General features: G+C 40.8%; 1 protein-coding gene across 1 annotated transcript; it reads right to left on the bottom strand.

Annotated features, from left to right (window-relative positions):
* Positions 1-3,160: 3,160 nt before the first annotated feature.
* Positions 3,161-24,028, bottom strand: KCNK17 (potassium two pore domain channel subfamily K member 17). The gene is made up of 5 exons (XM_008495604.1): positions 23,816-24,028; positions 15,612-15,726; positions 6,022-6,188; positions 5,305-5,473; positions 3,161-3,456 (listed from the first exon to the last, which is right to left on the bottom strand). The coding sequence occupies exons 1-5, from the start codon at positions 24,026-24,028 to the stop codon at positions 3,161-3,163; spliced, it is 960 nt and encodes a 319-aa protein (XP_008493826.1).
* Between the last annotated feature and the right edge of the window lie 711 nt (positions 24,029-24,739).

Raw genomic sequence — 24,739 nt, forward strand, 5'->3', positions numbered from 1 at the left:
ATCTCTCTTAGAGCAGCTGAAAGAGCCAACATGAGAAACACTGAGGCTGAAGCCAGGACTTTTACTTGGAGTAGGGGAGCTAGAGGCCTATTTTCTTGCTTTAAGGGACAGATTTCCTGGGAAACTGTATAAAGGTCAGGAGAGCATTATGCTCTTTGTGATTGTGAAAAAGCCTCTGGACACTGATGTTACGTAAATATTTACAACTACCGTTACTAATCAAACCTGTTTCTATCCATGCTCCTCCCAATGAAGAAAATAGGATAATAGGGAAAAACTGACATCTGAAAAATGATAGCAGTGAAATTCTAGCCTAAAACTACTAATGAAAACTTGCATATTTATCTGAACAGGAAGATACATTATAAAAAAAAATAAAAATGAAAATCAAGGAGCGTCTGTAATTTTCCAAAGCAGATTACAGAAGACTGCAAGTCAGCTGTGACAAGAATAATAACAGCCCCATGTTTTTGTTTTCTTTACTTTACCCTTGAGGAGATAACCTTTCATATTTTGGTAGAGTAGACACATGGGTGATGGTATTTTCATGCTTTTGCAAAACTCCACTTTCTTCTCATCTCTTTCAGAACAAATTAATCCATGTCATTTAGCCACAGCATAGCTCTATAAAGAACAGAAAGATTAGAGGCACAGAAGTTTGTGAGGATTCCAACACAATATCTATTGTTCATATCAAAAGCTAGTTGAAGAACTGTCAATAAAATGAAATTCATTAATGACAACATGCTAATTTGACATCTGAGAACCAAAGCTTAACTCACTTATTTCATAATTGTTTCAGTGATCCAGGATGCAAGTAGGCAACGTGCAGCTCTCGAGTTACATGAGGCTTGCAAGCAGTTGAGGTGCTGCATCAGACAGGTGGTGACAGGACCCTTCCCACCTTTTTTTTTTTTTTTTGGGGGGGGGGCTACTGGAGTTTCTCTTCCCTTCAGCTCTAAGAAGTAGATATTAACTAAGGCATGTGACTCTTTGCACTTCAGTATGACCAGGGGGCCCAAATCTCTAAGGCACTTTTGAAAACCTCATCCATAAACTATAAGTAGAAGGGAATATGATTTAGATGTGATTAATACAATAGACATTCAAACCGAAAAGAACAAACTCATCTCAAGCAAAACCTTCTTACTGAAGAGCAGAGCTGGTAGAAAGCCCCAGAATGTGACATTTCAAGTTGAAGCTGAAACAGATTTAGCAGAGTCATTCCCATGTTTTGACAGTAGAAGTTCCTGCAACATCCTTGGCATCCAGGTTTTACAATACAGTTGCATTTACAAAGTTTCACACCTGAAAGGTGCTAAGAATATGCACAAAAGGGTAGCAGATTTTATACTGTGCAGCTGTGATTCACTTAAAGAAACATAATTTGGTCTTCTTGTAGGCCATCCCACTATGAGCATTAGGAAAAACAACAGTGTGTATCCAGCAGGGAAAATAAACAAGTCAAAACATAGAAGAAACAAACATTTATGCTAAAGGATGTTACAGAGAACACCAAAACTTCAAAAAGTTGAAATGTATTTATTTTGCATCAGTTTTCCAACTATGTCCCATGATTTCCACTTTCCAGTCCCTTTCTTATCTCTGCTGCCCATTGAAACAGCATTTGAGAGAACATCTATTGCTACAGAGCTGGCAAAAAGACAAATCACAAAAAGGCTCACAGACTAAATTTCATCCAGCAGATTTTTTTCCTGCATTTTCTCTTGTAGTCAGTCCCACTGAATATCAACACTCAGACTGGCTTACTCTGGAAACACCTTTTTCCTTACAGATGTTCCAGAATTTGTTTTCTTGATGACTGTAAGCTTTTCACTCACTGCATTTCTGTGAATCTAGATATGGATATTTCTAATTCCCGAGTTTTGTACCCAACAGACTGCTTTCAGTCTTTTCTCCACTGTCTACATGGAATCATGATCCAACGCAGAAGCTGAAGGCTCACCCCAGGCTCTATTCTGGTTTTCTACTGTGGTCAAGTTTTAAAAGTTGATGGTCTATGATGTAAGTAGCACAGGAAAAATAAGAAAATGAAAACATTAGAGAGATGTATATAAAAACCAGCAGGAGTTAGGCTCTTGGGGACCTTATAAATGGCATAATTTATCAAAAGATTTATGAGAATTTAATGGAATTAAAAAGAAACAGTTCCTTTTCATGATTAATACAAAGGCCAAATGAGAAAGTCTGGCATTCCAAAGGTCAAAAGATGGTTGTGCTTATATAAAAGACATCAGTTAGAACAGATTTATTTATGACACAAGAAGACTACCAGAATAGCATCTCTTGATCATAGTTGAAGATACTTCAGTCTGTTTCCAGATTTAATTAGCATTTGTCAACAGTGTCCATGGGATAATGTTGGAACCACTGGCACTTAAATTGCCCATAGTCCTCCTTTTCTGGCTTCCGAGGTATGGCAAAATAAAAATCTAAATAAGCTGTGGCATTTAGCTGATGACATTTGGACTGCATAACAGTTTACAAAGGGTGATCCTGTGTAAATTCTGGAGTAAGGAATAGCTTAACTTCCGAGTCGATTTTTAACATTTGTGGACCTCTAATGTAGGAAACTCTTTAATTGAATTCTCTGTCAGCACCTCTACAAGCTCTGCCTCATTGCCATCCATGAAAATTAATCAGAGAACAAAAGCATGTTACCACCTTTGACAAGCACAAGTATATGGGTGATGGAGCACATTTGCAGAGACTGCCAGGTGGCTTTGAATATTGCTTTTCATTGTCTTTTAATAACATGCAATTTGTTTCCTGCTTTAAATGGCATTTGCTTTTCCAGTTGTGGTATTTGCAAAATGCCATACATACACTTGGAAACTACAAGACCTTTGCATGCAAAGAAAAGGACAACAGCTAGTGTTGCATACAGCTGTCAAAGTACACCTCATACATTGAGGTGGAAGGATAGGTAATATCTCTGTAAATCTACTCTTTACCAAGAATCCTGTTCGTAATTCTTGGTGCTTTTTTGTCATTGCTCAATTCAGAATAGAAGCATTTCAAGTTCAGTAAGCAAGGTTGCACCCTATGTGAACATCATGGAAGCTCCATTCTCGTGTTTCTAAGTGATGCATCTCTGGTCCACTACAATCTAAGAGACACCAAGGGGTGTATTTCTTCCCTACTGTGCTTCTTTAGGAGCTGGGTAGCTGTGAGATTCATCCAGTCCTTTTGCTTTTGTGTCTTTGTGATTGCAGATCTCCAAATTATGAAGTCCTGTTATATTAGTTTTGCTGCCATCCATGAGGTCTTCTACCATCTCTGTGCTCTTCTTTTTGCACTGACAGATGTCACTGGAGCTCTCTAAAAAGTTGATGCAAAGTTTGATAACCAGTGCTAGCCAGGCCATCCCAAAAGGGATCCACAGAGAGATTATGTTCTTGTACCAGCCTGGATAGGTGCGATCTGGGTTCATCCCTACAAGAGAATCACCCAAAACATTTCTAGATTGGTTCAAGTTTCTCAAAGGAGGCATTACATGTAAAGCAAAGACAGTGGAAACATGATCTAATATTAGCCTCTTCGGCATAAAACATGAGTATGCCATCTACTTAGCATAAGAACAGATGCTATAAGCATCTATAAGCTGTAAGCATATAGATCTATGATGCTATAAGCACATACCAGCAACAGCTAGAACCCTCCAGGAACTGTAAAAATTGCTTGTTAGCAAGAAAAAAAAATAATCTCAAATTACATCTTTGTCAATATTCATATTTGTGCACACAGTTTTACTTCTTTATTTATTGCTCAGCATCAAAATGCTGTGTTAGTATGTACTAGTAATTAATCTATTAGTTTCTTCTAAATAATAAAACCAAGCAGAAGGAAAGGCTATTTGAGGCTTCCAAGAAGAATGCTTTATCAACAGAGACCAATGTGATAGGTGCAGTCTTGAGGATGAGAAGATCAGAAGCATTTTAGGACTTACATGGCACCCTATGTCCAATAGAAGGGATTACCAAGTGTGTAAATTAACAGTAAGAGAAGCTACATCAATATTACTAACTAAAAGAAGCTAGGAATCACCTTATGACTTTAGATCCAAGTGCCACAGCCTAGCTTATATTTCCTCCAAAAAAGAAAAACCATGTCTGAAATTAACATTGGACATCACTCCTGGAATGTGATATCACCTGGAATTTACTTGGTCCAGAACAGTGTCAGAGGTCACACTAGTGGAAAAACACTGTGACAGCCACAAAGTAGAGACAGTCACTTGAAACCATGCCCTGGCCCTGCTGATTTTTAAGTTAAAACAAACCACAAATACCGGATTGCAAGGCTTGGCCTCTACGTACCACATATCCCTGTTATTCCACATTAGGGAATAACATACCACATTCCATGGTTATACCACATATTCAGTTATTCCCATAGTGAACCCAGTGTACATATGGTGGTATGCCAGTTAGAGGTACCACACAGGTGAAGGAAGTGTAGGAGGTGCACTAGAGAAGATCAAAATTAGTTATCAGAAGCTGAGAGAAGTTCAGCATTACCTATAAAATAAGCACAGGGAAATGCTGCACTCAGTAGCTTTTGTTACCCTTACCCAAGCTAACTTGATTCCAGCTCGTTTAAGTGTGCCTACACAATCTCTACTCATAACTTTGATGGATTATACACAAGTCATAAGGCAACCTCCACCAAATTCTCTAAGCATTAAGCAAACACTATGAAGAAAATAAAAACCCCATACAAATATGTTGTAGTCTTTCTGTCTCTCAGGGATTCAAGAGTGCATGCACTTCTATAACCAATTTGGTTTTAATGAGAAAGTCTTTATCAAAAAGGTGTGTCCTGTGCTTCAGCAAATGCATCAGGCATGGGTCCAAACCCATTTCCTCTAGCAGAGGGTTTTGGCAACCAAAAGTAGGCTGTGCCTGGTGCCTGACAGTCTACACCTAAGTGACTTAAACTGCCTTTTAGAAAGCAGTTGTCTGGGCTGTTGACAGAGGAAATGGTCATTATCTGAATGGTGAAACAGAGTAGTATCTGCTTAAAACAGCATTGCAGCACACTAGACAGATCACCTGAATGCTGGAAGAATACTCATTGACTGGAAAACAACTTGTTTGCTCTTCCACAGGTTGCTATCTCAGAAATCATGTCTTCTCCAACATGTCAAATGCCTACCACAACATATTTATCATCAGGTCTGTGGATTGTTAGTGGTGTAAAGCTGGCAAGATGGGAGCTTCGTATCCCACACATAAGCTTTGATGTTTACTAGGTAAAAGCAATGAAATGTGAACTACTCACCAATCACATAATCTCCAAACCCTATAGTACTGAGAGTAATGAAGGAATAGTAGAAGCCTTCTTCGTAAGACCAGCCTTCTTTCTCAGAGAACAGCAAGGGAGGCAGCAGAAGGAACAGTAACAAGCCAGTTACCAGCGCACAGGTCTTAATCAGGAGGGAAGCTTTTTTCTAGTAAAAAGTAAAAAAAAAAAAAAGAAAAGAAAAAAAAGGAGATACTACCACAAGAAAGATGGCAGGGAAAGTCCCGCTGGACTCCACAAAAAAAAAACCCACATGATGTTCCAGTAGAATAAGTGGTGTGGCTCTCCTAGGCAACACAATCTGGACATTACCTTCATGAGTCCTAAATTCATGCCAGTTTAAAGCCTATTCCACAAATATTCCCATGTAATTTACATGTCCAATTCAAACTAGTACTGATGATAAAGAGACCAGATATCCTAGGACTGTGAACGGCTGTAAGGATCTGGTACTTGTATTGCTGTAGGGGAAGTCATTCATCACAGAAACTCAATTAATAAACAACCTTATCTGGCACCACATCAGGCTGTCATAAACTAAATTTATTTGCTTCCAGTTATTTTTGAGTATTATTGCCTTTTTGCCCAAGTAGCTAGGCAGGCTGTTGCTGTTAGGCAGAGGATCCCAAATACCAGACCATGCCCTTTCTGTCTTTTCTTTCCTCAGCTTGAGGGTGAGGCATACACATTGCTTACCTGCCAGTGAAACAATTCCTCTAGGCGATGGGCACAATGCTGAACCCCTAACAGCATCAGCTGCCCAATTTCATTCAGGAGCACAAGGTTCAGGGGGATCCCAAAGAGTGCAAACACAATGCAGAAGATTCGACCAGCTGCAGTGCTGGGGCTCAGGTTCCCATAGCCTAGGTAGAGAGAGAATAAAGCATTAAATCTAAAATACTCTTTCCTTGCCCTCCATCCCTGGAGGAGTCAATCTCCATCTTCTACAGAAATTAGATGAGAAGGTCACTGTTCCAAAACGACCTTTTTTTATAAATAACATTAAGTTACATCCATTGTTAGTCATATCCTATTGTAGGCTAAAAAATAACATTTCTTCCCCTGCCAATTTTGTTTAGTTCCTTTTCTATTTACCAGTGAATTTCCTCTCTGCTACCCACTGTCCTGGCTGGGATTTGACGTAAATGCAAAACTTCCGTTGAGTTCAGTTTTTGTAAGCACTGCGGGCACGGGGGTTGCTGGTAAATGATCCTGTGTGACTGTCAGGTGGTCTCTGAATCACAACAACACTGCGTTAACTAAAACAACAAACTTTTGCTACCTTTGTGCTATAGGACCATTGAACTTAATACTTCCTCCTTGCTCTTTTGTACCCCAAGCAGCACATATACCTTAAGCTGAAATTGTCAAAATGTTTTCCTAGAGTAAACATAGATGGATAAGTTATATTTAAAAATACTTCAATTTCAGAACTGAATGAAAAAAACAACCACTACATTTGAAATTTTGCCTTTTTCTACTATTGATATGAACTTGTCTGTTAACAGGTACTGCCTTGCTTGTATCCTGAGACTGTCACAGGTACAACATCCCATTTGTCTTTATTCCCCATATTTTCTTTTAAAAATGGCAGGTACTTGCACTTCTTTAATTTCAAGTGTTCTGTGCCACAGGAAAGTCAAGTTCAACTTTGTTTTATTTTACAGAATGCTTTTTAAGACAGCGGGAGGGTCAGCACATGACAAACACCTCAACAGTGACTTAGCCAGTCAGAGACCTATGGCTTGACAACTCCACTCTATATAAGAAATCTGTATGTCCATATACAAAACTACCATACACCAGCAAAGCTTATCTGTTGACCTCAAATAATGCCATCCCTTCCTAGAAACATTCAACAGTTATTGCAGGGCATGCACAGAGATGTTCCCACAGCTCACACCTTGCTCCCACAGGTGCAGGTGGTGTAGCTTCAGGGCAAGGCAGCAGCCCCAGGAGGGAGAGGTCCAAGGGCTGAGCTCTGTATCTGAGGGAAGTGAGAGCACCAAGTTACTTGGTTGTCCATCCCCTCACTAATCTCTGCATGACAACAACTGTAGTGAGCAACTGACCAACAACATAGAAAGATGTGCAGCTATGACCTTGGATATCTACACCTTCTGGGTCAAGTTTTGCACCAAGAAAATTTCTCCTTACAGACAATTCTGCAAACAGTTAATTGTGCACATGCACCAGCAAACTACTCCCAGCAAAAGGTCTGGCAGCAAACTGCTGCACAGTATGGATTTAAGCTGCATTTTCATTTCATTCCTACCCCCTACAAACTCAAAATTTTACTCTCTGGAGGACTTTCCCTCCCTACTTTTAGGCATCAGTGATTTGTGAGCCACAGGCTTAATGTATGTGGTAAGACATAAGAAACCTCCCATGCACTGGCTCCAGCAGCCCACATCTGACAGGAGGCAGAGCATCCCCCAGAAAGAATGGGATGCTCTTACATAACTGACTGTACTTCAAAACAATGTCTAAACAAAGGGGACAAAGTTAAGACTGTACAACAGCCTTAATTTCAGTGCTATGTTCTTCTCTTATGGGCAGTTCCACAACTGATTACATGCTTCTTTTTCCCCCCATGTATTGCTGACCTTTAATAGCTTTCACCATTTCTAGACAAACAGGTGTGATAAATGAGAGACATGCAGGCAAGTACATCTGGTAGATGATCCCATCTAAGTGAATTTAAGAAATGTGTGCCTGATGCCATATGGTTCACACAGGCTGTCACATTTCAGTGGATTGGTTCCAGCTTTTCTTTTACAGAGTTAGAGTGTGTTGCAGGTGGATTTGGATCCAGGAGAAAAAGCATTTACTGTAAGGCAGGAGTCTGACCATACATGTATATGTATGAGTCATATTCATTTATGGCCAGCCATTCCCAAAGGTGTTAGGTATATTTTTGTTTTGTTTTGCTTTTTCCTCTCCTTTCCTTCTATAAAGTTTAAAAATAATGTGCAGTAACTTGGGCAGTTTTTTACCATAGCTTTCCATGTTATCCAATCTCTGGAGAAAAACATTAAATAAGCAAGGAAGAAAGGTCCATGATTTGAGGGCATTGTGTGAAGCACAGAAGCCTTCAGGATTTTGGGAACCCCACATCTAAGGTTAAGCTGTACATTACATTTCATTAAGAGCAGCAAAATAAATGATGTAAGAAGGTTCAATGGGCACAGTAATCCCAGCACACCAAACAGCAGATATGCTTTGCATGTTATTTTTCTAACTTCCTTTCCCCTTGGGTTTAGCCACTCAAGACAATTTCCTGAAGACTTGGTGAGCAGTTGCTGTAAATATGCCAAAAAGCCAAGTCCCATTAGATTTTTGTGCAGGATACAAAGTCTGATCAAACAGCACAGGAGACCTCAGATTACACAAAATGGCCAGCAATTTTTAGCTGGCTAATGACACATCTTTGCCTTAGGACTAGACAAACAAAAGCCAACATAGCTGTACATAAACCTCAATTGTTATAAAAACTCAAGCAGGTGTGGGTAAACAGAACTCACCCTCTTGAGTAAGTGGAACGAGGGTGATCAGCGTCATACTCTTATGGGCTATACATTAAGAGTTCTGAACCAAGTCTGAAGATTAAAAAAACCCTACATGGTAGTCCACTGTTTCACATCCCTGGTGAGCCAGCTGCTGCAGTATCACTTGGTACATGCCTGCACCAAAAGACACTGAGAGACACTTAAAAACTACACAAGAGTCAAAGTGTAAACATTTTCACTGAAGCAGTTGGATTACTTCAGAATGAGAGAAACTACAGACACTTAAAGTACAATTAGCTTAATCATCCTTTGAGGAAAGAAACCAAAATTTTATTTCTAAATCTTTATATACATATACTTCAACTCGTGTGCTGCCCTGCTTACCCATTATATTCCTGGGTATAAGATATAAGGAGAATGATGTCTGATTAACAGATTATTAGTAAAAGATCTCATTCATGAGACAGTATCCTAGCAGAAATGCCCCAGTTCAGCTGAGGTAACTGTGACTTCCTGATGCCCACAATGGGAGGTTTGTTTGGCTCCTGTTCTCACTGCCAAGACATAAAATGGTATTTTAAGTAAAAAGTGCTTAGAATGAAAAAAATGTCTTTCATAGGCTGTAAAACATCTGCAAATTCACCAAATAATTTCAGCTGTAGGAAAAAGCAGAATTAGATTTTCAAAAAAGAAAAGCTGGAGGAAGTGTTTCTTCTCTAACCAATAACTTGATCAGTGGTTTGAGCATTCAAGTACATTTTTGGGGAGATTTGGTTAAATTCTTTCTCCTACTTGACTGGATACAAGACATCACTTTCCACAGGAACATTCTAATCCCAAATTTGCAGAATGTTCTTGTTGACAGCATTTTGCTCAGCAAAGCTCAGTAGTCAGGTGACTTGCTTAGCATAACATCATGTTTAGAGCCAAGACAGAACCAAAGCTCTTCTTCATAATTTTACATTTCGGTTAAGTCTCTTTAGTAGCTACACTTTCTGAAATTAACAGCATATCCTTCAGTGTCTGCTCCTAGGACTGATAATGCTCCATGCTTATAGTTACTGCTAAAAACATTGTGCAAAAAAAGGCTTTATATTTACTCCTATAGAAACCAAGGTGATGGCTTGGTTCTGCTAACCTTCTGTTGCATCAGAAAAAAAAAGAAGGATAAGGGGTCACACCTGTGACACTCCTGCATGGAGAAGCCACTGGACAGGTAAACCAAAACTGACCAAACAAGTATTCCATCCCATTCACATCGTACTCAGTATGAAGCTGAGGGATCACGAGGGTCAGAGCTGGCTTCTTCCATGGCCAGCATCCTATGAGGATACCATCAGTTCTTCTGCCTTTGATCCTGAATCCTTGTGTTCCTGAACCCCATTCCTGTCTGCTGCTGATGCTAGGAGCTCAGGTCTCCAAGAGCTCTGGGACTTTCCTGCAGGTTTGGTGTTTTTTAGGGGATGAGGGAAGCACATTATTTTCATATGTTAGTATATATTTTTACATATTCCATTGTTTTCTTCAATTTTTTCATTAAAACTGTTTACTTTAGTTTCTAACCAATAGTTTCTTTCCCTTATTTTCTTCTATTTCTTGGAAGGGCCAAAGGTTAGAGAGCATCTGTCATCTGTTTAACTGCCAGCCCAGCATTAGTGACAGATCTATTGGTGCACAACATGAGGCCAATAGTGTCTTATCCACAAGGACAAGCTGTACCAGAGCTCAAAATACTTTATTTTGCATTACATGTTTAAATACTCAGAGAAAGATGCTCTACTTGACAGCTGGGGTGATCTCCAGCAAGCCACTATCTTGCTCTCTCAGGCACAAGAAGAAATTGCATACTGGTCTTGGTCTCCTATACAGAGCTGCTCACACCACTGGCTCCTCCTTTAACACTTTTCAGAGGCTCTAATCTCTTCTTTCCCTTGTGCTCCTTAGAAGTAACCAGAGTATTTTATTCTGGGATAAATGAAAGTTTCTTTTTGTGGTTAATTCAAATGTTACATTAAGAAAAATATATTCAGTTTAGACGGAAAAGATGTCTTCTTACAATATAGCGAAGTGGAAAAATATCAGATCCATAAGTCACTCAGACTTAAGATGTTTGTCTGGTTCCTAAAAATGTGAGCATGGGCCTGACTTAGCCAGATGTCCCTCATAAAGCTCTCAGTAACCTGGTCTGACCTCACAGGCGACTACTTTAAACAGAAGGCTGGACTCCAGACATCCTGAGGTACCAGGAAACCTGAATTAACATATGAACCTTACAAGCATTAGGATTTTCAGGTCATTAGGTACCACCCACCTTCAAACTAAACACCAGCAAGTCTGGGGTTCCTGTCCTTTCTCATGCTTTCAAATGCCTGTGACCACAGGCATAAAACAAATGAATGTGCTTGGCTGCTCAAGGTTCTTAAGAAATTTCACATTATACCCACCAGGTCTGCTCTAAGTGTAGGAATACTTAAGCTAAAGACAGCCACTGAGTCCAGAACACCTGACAGGGGAAGTCAGTCATTTTCTACTCATCCATCCATGGAGGATGACTTTTCTAAGGTCTCCCAATCACAGTAGAGACAGAAACAGGACTTGGAAGTCCCAAGCAGCACAAGTACTTGCATTGGCATCTCAGCTTTATGAAGAACACAACCAAAAAAAAAAATTGTGATTTTAAAAGCTAGTTGTAGCAGATCTCAGGATCTGCATCTTATTTGGGGAAGCTTGTTGTGACTCTGGCAGGTTGAATCAGGGTATGTGTGGGACACACATTTTAGCTGTTGCTGTGATGGAGACACCAATAATTAAGGCTGGTAGGCTGAAAAATGTGTTTGAATGGAGTTAACAGTGTTAACCCTGTGGAGTTCCAGGAAACAGCAAAATTTGGATGCACACTCCTTCAGTAAGTGAAAGGCTAGAAAAATGCTTGGGAGGAGTCCTGCAGTCTTATATTTGCTACATTTGTACTCTGCATACTGGAAGCTGTGGATTAGGCTTTGTGTCAACAGGACAAAATGTCATCAGTAAGGAAAGCAAACCAAGATGCCAGTGCTCAAGAGACAACTCTGAGGCTGTTGATGTGAGTGCTATTTCCACACTCACCAGTGACCTCCCACAGACCATTGTGCCATGTCCCACATGGCCAAGCCTGTGCAGAAACTCTGCCAGCTGCCATAGCACAGGGAAAATGATCAACACAAAGGTGCTGGGTTCTTCAGCTGAGAACTCCCCAACACAACCCTGAGGTCCATAAAGGATTTAAATATAAAAGCAGTCCTAGGCTGTTATTCCATATTTTAACTACTTTGAGATCACGGTACTTTAACTGGATTTCCCAATGAAGGGGTAGAAGCAATGGGTAGAAGTCTGCCCATTTCTCAGGAGCTCCACTACATGTTGGTCAGCACTACAGAGGGTCAAAGTCTTAAGAGAAAGTCTTGCTACAGATACCAAATACTACCCCTCACTCAACAGCCTTTCCTTACCTCTTCACTGCCTCACTAATTCTTTAGGAGATTTCTGTTATAATCTATTACATTGTTAACCAGAGAAGGGAATGTCTGAATTCCCCTGCCTTTCTTCACTCTGGGGTGGTTTACTTGCCCTGTTTTGTTTTAAAAAAGGACCTTTGAGGTTCATACAAATGAGCATTTAGCTTTGCCACCAGTAACTGGTAAGGGCAGCACTAGCTAATGGCATGCACCCAGCTGAGCTAAAGGGGGACATTCAGGCTAGAGAGGGCAATGCTCTTCCTTCAGCTCTCAGGCTAGCACAGAAAGTTTCAGTCTCACCACAAATCCTTTCCCTAGCACCTTCTTGGAAGTTACACTACCCAGTAGTTGTTTGACTTGAGGAACTTTCATCTTGTACTCTACTTTGAATTTGTTTTGACCTCTGCCCTGTTAGTCCAAACAAACTAACTAGGAGGAGAGTAAACACAGAAGGAGAAACTTTGGATCAGCAAGGGATAAAGACATGCATAGGGTCAGCAAGTTAGTTACTTTATTTAATCATATTTAGTACTACAGATCTGAAAGAACTGATGTTTCAAGGCACTGAAGACAGAGGGTTCCTATGGAAGCATTTTCAGAAAATGCAGTAACATACAAGATGTAGGATGACATGACATGACATGACATATAAAAGGCAGCAACAAAGCACAGAAGCAAAGAAGTGGGGAGAAGCCATCAGCAGAAGGCCAGGGCTACCCATCCCACACAAAAGTTATAATGTAATGGGACTGCACTTATGACTGGCCAAAAACTACATAGGCTTTGGCACACTTCTTTAAATGGATCTGGGTTCATACATGTGTTCTTCAAACCTTTGCTATTAGGGTATCAAGTGTGTCCAGCCTGCAGTTTACAACTTTTTTTTGCTATTTAAGAAAAATTTGCATACTGCTTTTAGTCACTAGGGGAAATGGATGAGGTGCTCATTTAAATGGGGGAAGGGTACAATACAGAAGATGCTGCAACAGGAGACATTGGGATTCAAACTGTGTCAGTGGGGGAAGAACCTAATGTCCCTCAATTGGTATTAATTGGGAGAAAAGCTAAAAGTCCCTTCCCATATCCTAGCGAGTGTGTTCTGGTGAGGACTTGAGAAACACACCAAGCATTAAAGGACATAAACAGAAGCTGATAGAGTGAAAAAAAAAAATGGCTCAAAGAAAAGTGATGAAAGTAAAAACCATAATGGCTTTGGCCATGTTGTCTGAAAAGACTAAAGAAAAAATAGCTGATGAAAAAGCCACAAAGACATTGCAACACATAAGAGGCTAGCAAGGCAAGAACAGCATTATTTGCAGAGAATGACCATGAAAAAAATAAGACAAAGAAGGACTTGCAGCAGCCTGAAAATATGGAGCCCATACAGATTCTTCAGCAAAATCCTGTAGTACCCCAAATTTCCTGAGAAACTATCTTCTCTATTACCAGTTTACCTTTCCTGAACTTATTTGCCAGAATGCCTTGATTTTTAAAATCCTGTATATTAATCTTGTGAAACTGAATCTGCTTTCAGTGGTTCCACACTCACAGCCATTCCTTGCCACATAAGGACATAAAACCTTCCACAAATCCTTCAAAAAAAAACTTTCTCAACTGTTATTTACCCCCAAAGCCATGCCTTCCTACTGTGTATCACTCCTCTGAATCTGAGTTCTTTGGAAAGGACCTGGTCTTTTTAATTGACATTATCAATTACCCTTCTCAGTTATATAGTGATGCCTGGGTCAATAAGGCTGCACCAGCCACTCTGAAGAACACACATACAGGCAGTGGGTGGGTAACAGATTCAAGGTGAGGCTCTGTCAGACCAACTTGTCTTTTTCTCTTCTACAACACCTTGGTATCAATGGAATACTAAGACACTATCCAAAAAAGCAATTACCTGTTTAACTTGAAAAAGCAAACTCAAGTGCTCAGTTGTCTGGAGTTCTCTGCTTAGAGGTGACTTGTATGGGATTCTCAACTCAGCAATTGAAAAGTCATGAGCAAGTGCCTAGAGTGACAGCATCAGTTTTAAAATTATAAGATAGAGCACTGTAATATTTGGCTCTTTGCCCCTGCTATCAAGTTATTCCCCCCACACCTCCATGAGGGCAAGGACTTTGAAGGAAAAAGAGTTGCTTAGGTTTACAGGGACTAACAGCCAGAAATGTTTAGTGCCATCATCACAACCCCCCTTAATATTTTAACATGACAAATTTGATTCTCCCTGTATGTCGCTAACTTAATTAGCTGTGGTAAAACAGTCACTCTGACAGCTTAGAAATTAGGATTAATTATTTTAGGCAAGCAAAGCAGCTACGAGCAGATGCTGCTTTGTACCAAAGGCTGGAAGAAGTGCCCAGGCTCTCCGGTGGAAACCCGCAGCCTGTCTCATGAGCCTCCACTGCCATCATCTGGTACAACCTGTACCTGGAAATGCAACACAGCCAACACAGTTACCAACCAGAACACTCCACGGGGAAAAGAGCAGGGTAGAAAGCCAAGGGAAGGTTTTGGGGTTTCCTTTCCCCTTCACCTCCATGCAAAAACAACAAATAACCAAACCTCCCTCTTTCTAAACACTTGGCTGGGGGCTTAGTGTTCTGAAGTAAATTTATTTTCTATAATGAGCAGAGAAATAAAGAGTATGTTCCACCTAGGTGCACAAAGAAAATTCATGATCTAAAAAAAGTACTTAGGAGAGCTGACATGTTCAATACAAATCAGAAAAGAGATTTATTTGATACTCAACTACATCTGAAAACTCACTCAACTGAATTGTTACATTTATCCAGCTATTTGACCTTGATCTAAACAAGCAGCTTCTCATCCAATACAGGCAGCAATAAGAAGGAATAATTCATAAGTTCAGCCTCCAAAGAGTCAAAAGAAAATGTTATTCCAAGTCTCTCTCTTTTTGAGGAGAAAAACTTCAATGCACAATTCACCTCAGACCTCTCAACGAGCACTATGCTTGGGAAAGTACAGGCAGTGCAGGCACCACGAAATGGTACCAGCCCAGGCCCCAAAAGCTGAATAACTTGAAAGGGGTATCTGCTGAGCTAATTAGCCTGGCATCTCTAATTAGAGACCATTACTGTGCTGGCACTGATAAAGCATTTTTAGGGCTCACAGGTGCTTACCTCCTGCACAACAAATGATACAGACAAGAGGTCCCTCAGGGCTGGAGCAGTGTCCAGTGTCCTGGGCTCTGAGCACAGGTTCTCATGCCCACTCCTTTACCACTTCCAAGGCAGCTCTGCAAGCAGATAACTCTTACCTATGGTTGTTATTGCAGATATGGAGAAGAAGAAAGACCCACTGAAGTCCCACCTGCCCAGGCTGGTGGTGTTTCCCTGGAGGGTTATGCCACTCTTGTAGGCTTGGATGATACCCTGCAAAGAGACAATAATATGAGATTCCAGGAGCCCCTTTACGGCGAGTTCACATGGCTGCTGTTTCCAGGGGCAGCTGATGAAAAAAGCAAAATGCCACTACTTCTGACTCTGCTGTTCCCCTTCAATAGAGGAATGCCTTATGATACATTAATCAGTAAAATAAAGTGTTTCCAGAAGGGGTATTCTGATGGCAAAATTCCCAGAACAATGAACATATATACACATATAAATGATACGGGACCCCTGTCTATACTGGGGAAGGAATATATATAGTGTTACATAGGAGATGAAAACTATGCTGCATGTCCAGTATTGGGCAATATGCTTCCACATCAGAACTACAAATGTAAACAAATGGATTAAATTAACTTGATGACTGATTCTGTTCAATCCATCAGGAAAGACTCAGATGTCACTATGCTAAGTGTGCAGAGTTATGCCAAAATAAGATACCAGATGTTTTGTCACATCTGACTATACATCAACAAAGCTAATGACAATGAATCAAGTTGTGCTCAAAACACTAATCACAGCATATACAGTAAACACTTCACACCCACTGACCATGAATCCTTGAAAGCTGGTTATCCTTGGACGCAAAGTGTAACATAAGAATATATAAAATTAATAACCTCTAAGACAGGCATGCAGACACTCAACAATATCACCCCTATCCTAAGGGTGAGGCTGCTTATACAGCTTTTACCATTGAGAATAAAAGGAATCAGGTTCAGGTCAGATTTGCATCAGCTGTGGCTTTTATAAAGCAGCTGTAGTTTAAACATCTATCAAGAAAGCCAACACTTCAAGCCTGCAAAGCAGGGAAGTTTTGTCCCCTTTTACTCATGTAGCATGATGTTAGTGATGTATACTCAACTATACAGGGCTGTGAATTAAGAACCATTTCTATAGACCCAAGCAGCAGCTTAACTACCAGAAGCATTATTTCTTTTCTCCAGAGCTACTGTTGTAGAAAGGAAAGGGTTAACAGTTCAAGATTTTAGGTTGGGCCACTACATGAGCTTGTGTGGTTGATGATGATGAGGGCATCACATCTTGGTGGTGCACCCCTATAGAGACAGCCCCATCCTAGAGAAAAAATTGTAAACATCATGCAAGTTAGGAGTGGCAAATGAGTAACCAATCACTTATATTGTAGTTTCTCTTTGTTGTTTTATATACAAGACCCTGTTTATTTCTCAAAAGGTGTGCTAGCTTTGCAAATTATCTCCCAGAATCCTTTTCTGCATAGAACTGGAATAAAAGAAATGTTTCCACTTGAGTTATTTGCCTGTTGAGTGTTTTTTGCACAGCAGGTGAAGAACCCTGTTGAAGGACAACACTTCTAGTTCTCACATTGAGAGCAATAAGCAGCTGAGAGATCAACATATCTTTCCATATAAGAAAGAGTTTGATATTGACTTAATCAGAAATGTCTTCCTTTACTCATAACTCAAGGCAATTTAAACCATTCAGGGTCAAGTTACAATCTATTAAAGTCTGACAACATGCTCTTTGCACAAGACAGCAGACAGCCCTTGCTCTGAAAAGGGCTAAGGACCAAACACTATATCCCATTATGGTTCCTTCTGTGAACTGTTGCCATAACTTGAGTGGGCAACTCACACAAAAAGTTATGCAGTACAAGACATGACATAAAGGAACTGCAAACAAGCAAACAAACAGAACAGGTTATATCAGGAAGCCTGCAGCAGGATTTATTTTGAATACTTTGTGTGTAATTTCCTTCCAACACTCATCCCCAGTGTTCCTCCAGGACTGTTATCTGCACCAGGATTAGTCAGGATGTATGGGATGCAGGTTCTGACCTTTCTTTCCTCTCTTCCATCTCTGACAATACTTGACCTCAGGTTTAAGAAGTATAAGAAGTTCTGCAGAAAATAGCCTAGTTAGGAATCACAGACCCCATAAATATACAGGATAAGTCCTCAACTAAACCATAGGGCAAGGGAGACACTGGAAATTTATGATCTGAATTTTCCCCCTCTAGAAACTGGTATTTTAATTTGATGCCAAAAGCTTGTTATTCTCTCAAACTTACCTTCTTTACCGTGGTGATGCCTAAAGTCCATTCTAACCTAAACCATTCTGTGAGCTCTACAGTTCTATGCAGTCAGTCTTGAACATGCATGAACGTGAACTTGAACACCTACATGTGCAGCAGATTTGTTGTCCTTTCTCCTGCCTGATGTCCTGCTGGTACCATTGCAGCAGATGACAACTTTACACAACAACAAGTTTTTAAAACCAGAAAAACTTCGGGCTGTAAGAAACTGTGGTTGAACTGGCCCAAAGAAATGGGAATTTCTCCATGCAGAAAGGAAACAAGCAGCCTGCACATGACCTTACATGTGCACCAAGCAGCAGAGTCAAGACACTGAATGTTTTATTTCATACCATTGCACCACTCCCATTCTACATGGTTTAGGATCCAGAGACAAAGCACCCATAGGTGCTCAGAATTGCTTGGAGGTGATTTATTAGTTATATGTCTTAAGAATGGTTGTCTTAATTATCCGTGAGGTTAATGCTACTTGCCAGAAAATACAGCTTTTGTCTCAAAGATATTCTGTTAGCCAAGGTATTTCCACAAAAAGGCATGAGATGGTCCTGCAGTTCTCTCAATAGGAAGAAGGTACCATGTAACTATTACAGGCACTTATTGGCAAAGAGCAAGCAGTAAACTTCCAGCTTGCCAGTAATTTTCTGTTTCTGTGATTGAGGCACTTTGCACCTTCGTGATAGGTCTTCAAAGCCTTCAGCAGTAAGCCTCTGGCTAAGGATTTCCTTGTGAAATCTTGTTACCAAACATCCAGATATCATCAACTATTAGTCCCATTTGTCCATCACAGCCTGATATAGAGACCACTGAACACATTTTACAATAGGAGGCTACTTAAATAAACCAACATCCCTGGGAGAAATGTCACATACATTAGGGTAAGGAAGAAAGAGCCACCGATGCCATGTTTAAAAGATTGAGAGGGTAAAGAGAAGGATACTGGTGGGGTTTTTTTTTTCATTTTTCTTGAAAGATTAAAAGAAGTTTCATTATAATATCTACAATCAGCCTTTGACACAGCAACAAAGCAGATAGACAATTAATGGTTGATTGAACAAAAACACTTCTACTTTGCACTGCCATTTCTAGAATTCACCTAGACTTACTTCTCAGCAGAAATGGAGGAAGAGATATTATAAAGTCCAGTAGATCTGTAAGCAATGCTCCTCTCAAGAACTACTATATTTTCTGAAAAGGAAGCTTTTATATCAAGGAACAATCTACAGCATGATACATGGGACAAAGTGTCACTGAATTCCAGTCACTTCCCAAACCCCAGTGATAAAGTGACCTGGGAGCTGGGCTGTAACACTTGAGAGGAGCCACCTGTACAACCTACAGAACAGAGCAGAGGATGCATTGCACCACCTTTGTAAAATCAGTAAGTTCTTTGTCTAGTAGTTATTTCTTTCATCTGACTTTAAAAAACAAAGTATGATGAACAAGTGCTTGTAATAGTAACCTACAAGTTCAAACTGAGAGGAATTACCACTTCTCTTTTTAGAACGCAGCCCCTGGTTTTTAGACACCTACTACTAGTAGTATTTCTCAAACACTCCTGGTCAGAAAGGTAATTGAGACTTATCAGTTAGTTTCAACTTGCTACATTTGCTCATGTTCCAAAAAGTCCCACAAAACAGTACTAGCCTGTTGTCTTAAAGAATACTATATGCCTACTGCCTTAGAATGATTTTCTCTTTAACAACTTCTGTCAAAGGTGTTGTATATTAGGTTATAATAAACAGAGAATGTACACTCTTGGTAAGATACCCCTAGACTTTTTTTAATTAATAGGTCTAAAGAACAAACTAGCTATAACTTAAACACAACAGTAGCACATTTTGATAAGGAAATTGAGAAGAGAGATTAACCCTATTTAATCTGTAACAAGCCAATGGATACTTGACCAAAGGGGTTTCCATATGGAGGTCACTGCTTCATAATACCAAGACTCAATGCTGTTTCTTGAAGTCTCTTATTACCAACATGTGATCTCTCATGTTCACCCCTTAAAAGACACTCACTGCTGTATCATCTGTGGACAAGATGGTTTTAGTAAACTGTACTTGCAGGGTTGAACTTCCTGACAGCTGGCACAAATCTCTGCTGGTTCAATGTCAGTGCAAGCCAAGGTATTGATGTGGATCTTTCAGTCACATGGAATCTCATTGCTCTGGTAAACATGAACTAAATCTCTTTATGTAGCTGTAGCTATTGACTTTGGAGATAACAGTATCTAGATCCACCTGCAGGTTTTTTAGTTTATCACATGCCCTTTAAAATAGATCCATTCACTACACCTTATACCTTCCTAGACAGAAAAAATGTTTTAATTTAACTCACTTTTTATTTCCTCCTTCCCCGTTTCTTGTAAGTAACTGCATTTAAATAGTATTATGCATCTACAACAATGGAAACAATAAATACAGGAAAAAGCTGTATTAGGCAAAATACATATATGGCAACAAAAAAGTTCATAACAAAAAACGAAGAATAGTGTGAAAAGGATGCTCTGTTCCAAGTCTGGTCATTTGGCAAATCATCCGAGTAAAGATATTCTGAAAAGTACAGTGTCTATAGCTACCCTGGTGTCTGGAACCACTGAAAACTATGCAGGAGAAGGAGAGAGTTTGGAGGAGAGCTCAGCTGAAGCAGAGCTACATATACACTCATACTAGGCCAACAAAACAGAGAAACTCATGCACTAGAAGAATATCAAACTCAGTTGTGTGCCAAGGTAACTCCCAGTCCCCAAAAGGTCAGAGGGCCACAACTCTGAGAGATGCCAGTACAGAAAGTGCCATCTTTGTGTGCAGCCTCACTCTTTGGACACTTCCCAAAACTGGAACAAACATAATTTTTGCCTTGACAGACACTCTTACATACTTTACCCCAGCAAAGTCTAGACACTGTTCTTCACTTTAGGGAGGGTATATCACCTGCAACCTGCCTTGTCTCTGCATCTGTGTACAGTACCTGCAATCCTTATTACTGAGAATTTCCTTTGATGTGACCTCACAGGCAATAATTCTTGCATGTGAAACCCACCACAATATGCATAAGATGACTGATAGCACATTCCTGGTACTTTGCTTAATGGCTCTGAAAGAACTGATTGCTTTCGATCTTGTTCCTGATGAATGCATGTTCATGTCACAGACTGTATACAACATCAGAAAAATAGCTCAGTTTAGTTTTGTTAACCCAACTATGCCTTGATTAAATGTCACTGGAGGATGCATAGTAGAGGAACATGTGGCCAGAATCCCTCTCCTGTTCCCTATGATGTCTTTGTTTTAAATATAGAACACAAAAGAAAAATGCAAATCAGCCTTCCCCATATAAACAGACACTAACAAATGAGCACGCATTATTTACTTACACATAAAACATACATATATGCTAACCTGAACTACTTAGGAAATGTGAAACTGTTCAACACCCCACAGGGGAAGAGCCCACCAGTCTCTGCAGGCAAAACAACCACCTGTGGGAAGCACAGTCCCACCACCAGAGAGGTCACACACTTTCTCCTCTGCTGTTCAGTTTTTATTATTGGTCAGCTATGTCCCACTCCTGCCTTAATTTTCTAGTTAACAGACAAGTGTTATTTCTTCTCTAGAAAGGATTTGAGCCATAGAAATTGCTCAATGAGAACTGGCTGGTATAGCTACCACAGCATGATCTGTTTGCCTTTCTTTGCCTTTCCCTCCTGCACATCCTCAAGCTGTGCTCCCCTCTTAGCTCTCTATTGCTCTCCATCTGTGCAAAAGCTGGAACAGCGGATTTGCACTCCCGGTTGGTAACTAGGAACTAAGTGATAAAGAGGTTGTAAATTTATGTTTGTATATTGCTTAGCAAACTGGGATTTTATTCCATATTGGCCCCTATACACTTAAAATAAACAGAGTTTATAACTATCGAGAATGAAAGAGCTGTAAGAAAACAATGAGGAATTGCCAGTAATGTCAAAGCAATTAAAATTCACACACTGCTTTATGTTTTCACAAACACTCTTTATGTCTTTTTTAATTAGCAAGTAATCAACTGTGTATCTAGAATACAAGTTTGTTATCTGAAGAAGGCTAGTGATGACACTGCCTGATAAACTATGTGCAATTTACTGCAATAACAATTCATAGCACAGAAAACTTTTTTTTTAAAAAAAAAGCTTACAGTATCCAAGCAATTGCTACACACGAAATTGGAAGAGTGTAGAAAAGCAGTCAGGTGGATTATCTGTTTAAAATTAATTTCTCACTGGAAAGCTATTAAAAAACAACACAGAAAGCCATTCAAGATCAGACTAGGGTTTCTCAAAGCCTGAAGGTATGCACTGACACTCAGTAAACTAGAATAAAACTTCTTCAACTTCCTCAGGTCACAATTAAGTACTCCCATGACATATTATAACAGTGTCTGGTCTGGAGGGATTTGGGTCACTCTTACTCCCTTGACTACCACACAGTATGAAGAATTAGTAGAGATCACCCTACACTAAAACAAGACATCAGAACACTGGAAATACCTTTCTACCTGCTCAGTTGTGATGATCATCATCTCCCCACTACTATCAACTTCCTTCTGTCCTTCTCAATGAAACCCTTCCAACCCCTGGTCACCAGCCATGCCCAGCACTCCCTGTTCATCCAGTGGTGGATGAAGCTCGGCTCAGAAGTGCCTTTTTGCAGTGCCAGCCTTGTCTTCTCTGCTGTATTTCTCACTTCTGTTTATATTCCACAGATAGCACAGTACACAGCGTGCAGTATAAATTTGAAGAGTAGATAATACAGTAGCTTTCAAGGAACCAAATTTACATAATATTGACGCTTGTACTGCTGACTGCTTCAGAGAATTTGCCATCTAGAAAGTCATGGGATGAAAGCCTGATATGGGTTATCAGCAAAATTTTGTATGCCAGAGCCCTTCTACAACTCAGGACAATATCATCTATTTGATGGGTTGCTGTGTTTTGCTCTCTGCTAAAAAAAAAGTAAATGCCTGTCCAAGACCCTTTTAGGACCTTTGAGATACAATGGTCAGCCACCAAACAAAACAAGTTAGTTATTTACAACTTTAAAAACAACAGAAGTTAGATTTTTGCAACATCTATTTGAGGCAAATAGACCAAAGGAAGCAATATGCATTCAGCCACCAGCAGCCTACTGAACTAGAATGGTCTGGATAAATATTCAAGTCACTTCAGCACTGTAGATTTTCTTTAAAATTTAACAGGGAGAGAACACACTTTGCTTATTTTGCCTCTTTATCATAAAACGCATCCACTTGTACTTTGATGACACTGAATTGGGTCCTGCTTTACATTTTGTAACCATGCTGCAAATACTGTCAAAAACATTCTAAAGAATATTTTAAATTATATTACCAAGATTTTTTAAGTTTCCCTTTAAATAAGAAGTGGAAAACTGAAAAATTCTTACACCAGTATAAAACCCAATTAAACTTACCACGAAAAAGGCTGTACATTAGAATTGACTACATACGAGACGCCACATGCTGCAAGGCATTCTATGAAAGTTCAACAGCAAACCAAAACCACCTGCAATTGACCCCGGGTAATTATCACATAACGGGCAGCTCCGTTCACCGTCTTCCTGCGAGACACATCACTTAAAAACTCGCAAATGCCTCAGCTTGTGGGAGGACAGCTGAGAACAAGGCAAACTCTTTGTCAGAAGCTACCGAGGTACTGGGCGATAGCCCCAGGCCGGTCCAGCACGCCCGGGGACAGAGAGCTTCACGGCGCTGCGCTCCCCTGCTCCCGGGAAGCTAACTTTTTTCCACCCTGTGGGCAGTTTTTTCGGGTAAGGATTATGTGTACGCCTAGATGCAAATAGGGAAAAAAAATGTTTTATTTTTTCAAAATTACTTGCAACCGAAGTCGGTGTCCCGCTCTCTGCCTCCCCCGCCTCCCCGAAGAAGGCAGCGCTTCTCCCAGCAGCTCTGGGCCGGGCGGAGAGTCCGGCAGAGCCCCGGACTCACCTGGAAGAGCCGCTGGAGCGCGGGGCCCTGCAGGCAGGTGTAGTTGGCGAGCAGCTTCCAGTGCTCCTGGAGAAGGTGCTGGGCCACCTGCATCTCGGCGGGCCGCTCCAGCGCCTGCAGCACGCCGGCGCCCAGCCCCACATAACCCAAGTACAGCGCCAGCAGCACCGGCACCCCGTACCAACGCCGCTGCTGCTGCCTCGCCGCCACCATCGGCCCCGATGCTGCCGCCACCCCCGCCCCAGGGCTGAAGAAGCTGCTGTGCCGGGGGCGGGAGCGGGGCCGCCCGACGGGAGGAGGGATGCGTCGGTCAGGGGACCCGACCGGTCCCCGGCACCTCCCCCTTCCCACCCACTGCGGAGGGAATCCCGAAGTCGGCCTGAGTATCTAGCAGGGGGTTCTGGAGCTGTCCGCACAGCGGCCTCCTCCTTATCTCCTCTCCCCACCTGTCTTCCCCGGAGCGCCGAAGTACTTCGGGGCTCCCTTCTCTATGCAAGGAGGGACACTGAGTCTCCTCGATGCTGCCCAGCTCCTATCCCAGCGAACCCCAGGGCTCAGCTGGGAACAATTACGAGATAATGTTACCAGCAGCGTGCAAAAATCTACTTTTCTCCTTCCCTCAGCTGCGAAGCTAATTGGACAGGTGGTAAACAGGTGTTTCTGATAATGGCTCTTCCATGTAAACAGTTGTAAAGGTATCAAGTTTGTGAGTGATTTTAACGTTTGGGGTGTTCTTACGGAAGTGAGCACTGTCTTCACACAAGTAGTTCCTGAGACCTATTTGATTATTTTCTTGCACAGAACTACATCAAATGTTTGCTTCTGCATTTGCCCCAACAGAAGAAAAAACACAACAACCAAAACACTCTGGGTGTGTAAGTTTGTAATTTGCCTGTATTGCTGCAGAATGGCTGCCTGAATGCA

This window comes from Calypte anna, chromosome 3 (assembly GCF_003957555.1).
Source record: "Calypte anna isolate BGI_N300 chromosome 3, bCalAnn1_v1.p, whole genome shotgun sequence".
Taxonomy (NCBI): domain Eukaryota; kingdom Metazoa; phylum Chordata; class Aves; order Apodiformes; family Trochilidae; genus Calypte; species Calypte anna.